Source organism: Bidens hawaiensis, unplaced genomic scaffold (genome assembly GCF_021521415.1).
Source record: "Bidens hawaiensis isolate Kalapana, Puna unplaced genomic scaffold, B.hawaiensis_p1.1 tig00055758_1, whole genome shotgun sequence".
In the NCBI taxonomy this organism is placed as follows: Eukaryota; Viridiplantae; Streptophyta; class Magnoliopsida; order Asterales; family Asteraceae; genus Bidens; species Bidens hawaiensis.
The window spans coordinates 35,528-39,122 of NW_027500040.1; the positions used below are offsets into that span (position 1 = coordinate 35,528).

Here is a 3,595-nt window from a genome sequence, read left to right on the forward strand (position 1 = left end):
TGTTTAATTATGACTATATTTAAATAAATATATCATATACGAAATATATTAAAAAACAAAATATAGTAAAATATTATGCTCCGGTTCGGTTTTATACGACCAAATTCCGGTATAAAGTGCACACCAAACCAGTACCTACAGTTGAAACTTCTGAAACCTACCAAAAGTTAAAAAACAACACGTAAAACCAGACCGTTGACCAATTCAAATAAAGTAACAGTTAAACCAAATTGTGAACATCCCTAAAAAATTAAAAGAAGTACATGAAAAAAAAGTTAGTCAATGACGCTCAAGTATATGTAAAACTTAAGAAAACTATGCATTTATTATGATAAACAAACATAAAGTTGCAATCCAAAACAACTACGCTTACTTCAGACATACAAATACAAATGCAAAAATAAAATCTTGTAGTTGTAGCTTAAATATACACTCTTGAATTTTTACTATAAACAAGTGCACATGTAGTTGCATTTGCATATACAATTATACATTAAACCTCTAAAAAATGTCTTTAATTTTCAAATAAACTTGTTTTTTTAAAACCTCTATAGAACATAGATTCAACTCAATTCAAAAGTACAAAAAAAAAGATTAATAATGATTAATTAAACACATCTACCTTAAATGTTGCTTGGGTACATAACAACCTAACCCTAGCTCCCTACAACCAAAACATCAACACATCAACTTTAACTTTAAAATTTAATTATAATTTAATAACATGTAAGTTAATAATTTAAATATTATGGATTTAGGCGGAAGGTTAGACTTGAACTTAGCTCTGACAACACTAGTGTTCCCATGATGTCCAGTCACTTTCCCACAGATGCACCTATAATGTGAACCATTCTTCTTCACTTTAGCTTTGTAGATGTTAGCCATGCGTTTGCATTGGTACCACACTACTTCTTCCTTTGTGTTAACTCCTTCTATTTGGACCAGTGAGGTGTTAGGGTACTGGTTCGATTTTGACCTAATTGCATAATGATCTAATAATAATCAGAATCATTGAATATGTGTTTTTGTGAAATGGATAGATATTATTTGTTAGCTTTTTGTAACCGAGAACTGTTCCTCTGGTGTAGAGTCTGATGCATTCTCCTTGACGGTTTTTCACCATTTTTGCTATTTCCAAGGAGCTGATGATGTGTTGGTGAAGAACGCTACGAAACCCTAATTATATATTCTATGGCTAGAAAAGAGTGAGGGAGATTATAACTGGTTTTTCCTTACATTTCAGCCCTAGAAAGTCACTAAAACAAAATCCTGGCCATAGATGATCACTTAAACGGGCAGTTAATTGAGAAGTTTAGGCGGTTCCACTTCACCACCTTCTCTTTCATACGTTCTCGCCTTTCTCTCATCCATCATGTTTATACTTCTTCTCTGAACTCTAATCCTATACGCTCCCCACTTCGATCTGTGTTTTCAAGAAAACAAGAGGGAAAGCTTTCCTCCCATTCAAATGGTTTCGGTTTGGCGATTTCATCCTCATCACCGTCATTTATGTTTTCATTTTCCCTAGAACAACATCATAGCTTGCATAAATATTCAAGGTAACCAACGATTGCTTCATCTTGGTCCATGTTTTCTTCGATTTGTTGAAATGGGTGCTTAAATATATCGTATTGTTGTTAATCGTTTCGACCCTAATTACCATGTGAAGGTTCAATTGTTGGCGGTATCTTTCTTGGCTGGTCTAATTAATCTCCAGTTGAAAGTTCGATTATTTTTACGGTGAATCAATTTAAGGAGGTGAGAGAAATGCAAGTAAGTTCCAGTTTGTAAAATATTAAAAGGTTCCTATGTGTGCTTATTGTATATGCTTATTAAATTAACTGGTATACATTTCTATTAAATTTACATTAGACGGTGAATTAAGCAATTTGAGGAGGCGTGTTAAATGCAAGTAAGTTCAACTTCGTCTAAGTTATATGTTTCCTTTGATTGATTATATATATGTTCTAGACTGAACTTATATTTTTTGTTTTCAACAACCGTTTTATATCAGGAACTTGAAGAAGCATTGGAGTTGAGCTATGTTCTAGAAGTACACAATTAATTTTGAGGAAACATTGAAATTGCAAGTAAGTTCACTTTTGTTGATTATCAACTGAACACTAATTCATTGTCTATACTAAATTTCATATTACTTTCGTAATTTCAAAAAAATCGAAGACGCACCTAATTCCAAGTTGGCGATCCATTCTCCCTCACCGTCATTTAGATATTCTTCCTCCCTGTTGAAACTTTAGCAGGTCTGGACGTTGCAAGTAAGTCTTGATTGGTTTCATATAAAAAGGTTACTTTATGATTACATGTTAAATAGTTAGAGCACCCACATTGGGCTAAATATCCCAAAGTTTGAGTCAATGTGGCACCAATTAAACTTGGGGAGAGTTAAAATCAACCATTGTGGAGCTTTGATGTTTGTGGCAGGTTTGTCTCTTCAAACTTGCAACAAACCTGCAGTGTGCCCCCCCATCTTTTATAGAGACGCATACTGTATGTACATATACATACATATATATATATACACATACATATTTAATATGTTTTTAATTGGTTTGTGAATGCATATTATTGTAGAAGAGAGTGAGTTTTTTTTAAAAAAGTTTGGAATTTGATGTGGGGAGGATGTGTCAGTTTGTATGGGTTTGTTGTTGTGGATAATTATGTGTCGACTTTGAAAATTACGAGGACTTTGATAATTACGTGTCAAGCATATCATGTTTTCCATGCGAGGACTTTAATATTTACGTGCTGACCCATAATTACCTCTATCGTCGGGTGATCCACATAGTTCACCCCATTGTGTGGTTTTCAAGACACAATTATTAAATAAAATAAAATAAACTCTCATTTTGAAAGTTGAAATCAACAACGATGAACTATATTGTTAGACCATTGAGATCAAGGATGCAACCATTGATGTCCAAACAAAGTAAAAGATGTTTATCAAAGTTTTATACAAAATAAACGAGATAATGGAAATAACGGATGAAAACATTACAGTCATGAACATCGCAAGATGTAGTTGAAATAACGAGGTTGAGAATAACGAGGTGAATAAGTGTAGCATTGAGCCAACGAAACATAAGCAAGTAAATCAATAGCGCATTGGATTCGAGAATTTAAATATCAAAATATCGAAATCGATAAAGTTCGTTTAATAAAAGAAAATCTCCAATAACACATCAACGTGACTAACGACAACATTGAGATTAACAAGGTAAGCAATTACGAAACATAAATACGTAAATCTATAACCTATTGAAATAAAATTACATAAACGAAACTTTAATAGCGCAATATCGAAATAGATTAAGTTCGTAGAAAGAAAAATTTTCAATAAACTGTCAATGTGGGTAACGGCAACATTGAGCTTATCAAAGTAAACAATTGAAATTTTGAGATTAAAATAAAGCATTGGTATCAATTTAATGAAATACTGAGATCAAGAATAACGAAATGATTCGAATAAATATTGAGCAAAAAGAAAACCAAACAAATATCCAAAACGATTCGTGTAGCAGTGAATATAAACTCAGCATGCACATGAACATGTTCACCGTCCCAATTTCCACTAAAC

General features: G+C 32.6%; 1 protein-coding gene across 1 annotated transcript; it reads right to left on the reverse strand.

The window, feature by feature from the left end:
• Nucleotides 1-656: 656 nt before the first annotated feature.
• On the reverse strand, nt 657-1,123 carry LOC143601146 (large ribosomal subunit protein eL33y-like). The gene is made up of 3 exons (XM_077078631.1): nt 1,056-1,123; nt 752-976; nt 657-669 (listed from the first exon to the last, which is right to left on the reverse strand). The coding sequence occupies exons 1-3, from the start codon at nt 1,121-1,123 to the stop codon at nt 657-659; spliced, it is 306 nt and encodes a 101-aa protein (XP_076934746.1).
• Between the last annotated feature and the right edge of the window lie 2,472 nt (nt 1,124-3,595).

Coding starts and splice junctions, on each gene's coding strand:
- LOC143601146 (XM_077078631.1), bottom strand. CDS start 1,123: ATGGTGAAAAACCGTCAAGGAGAATGCATCAGACTCTACACCAGAGGA. Junction 977..1,055: donor ACAGTTCTCGGTTACAAAAA/GCTAACAAATAA, acceptor TTATGCAATTAG/GTCAAAATCGAACCAGTACC.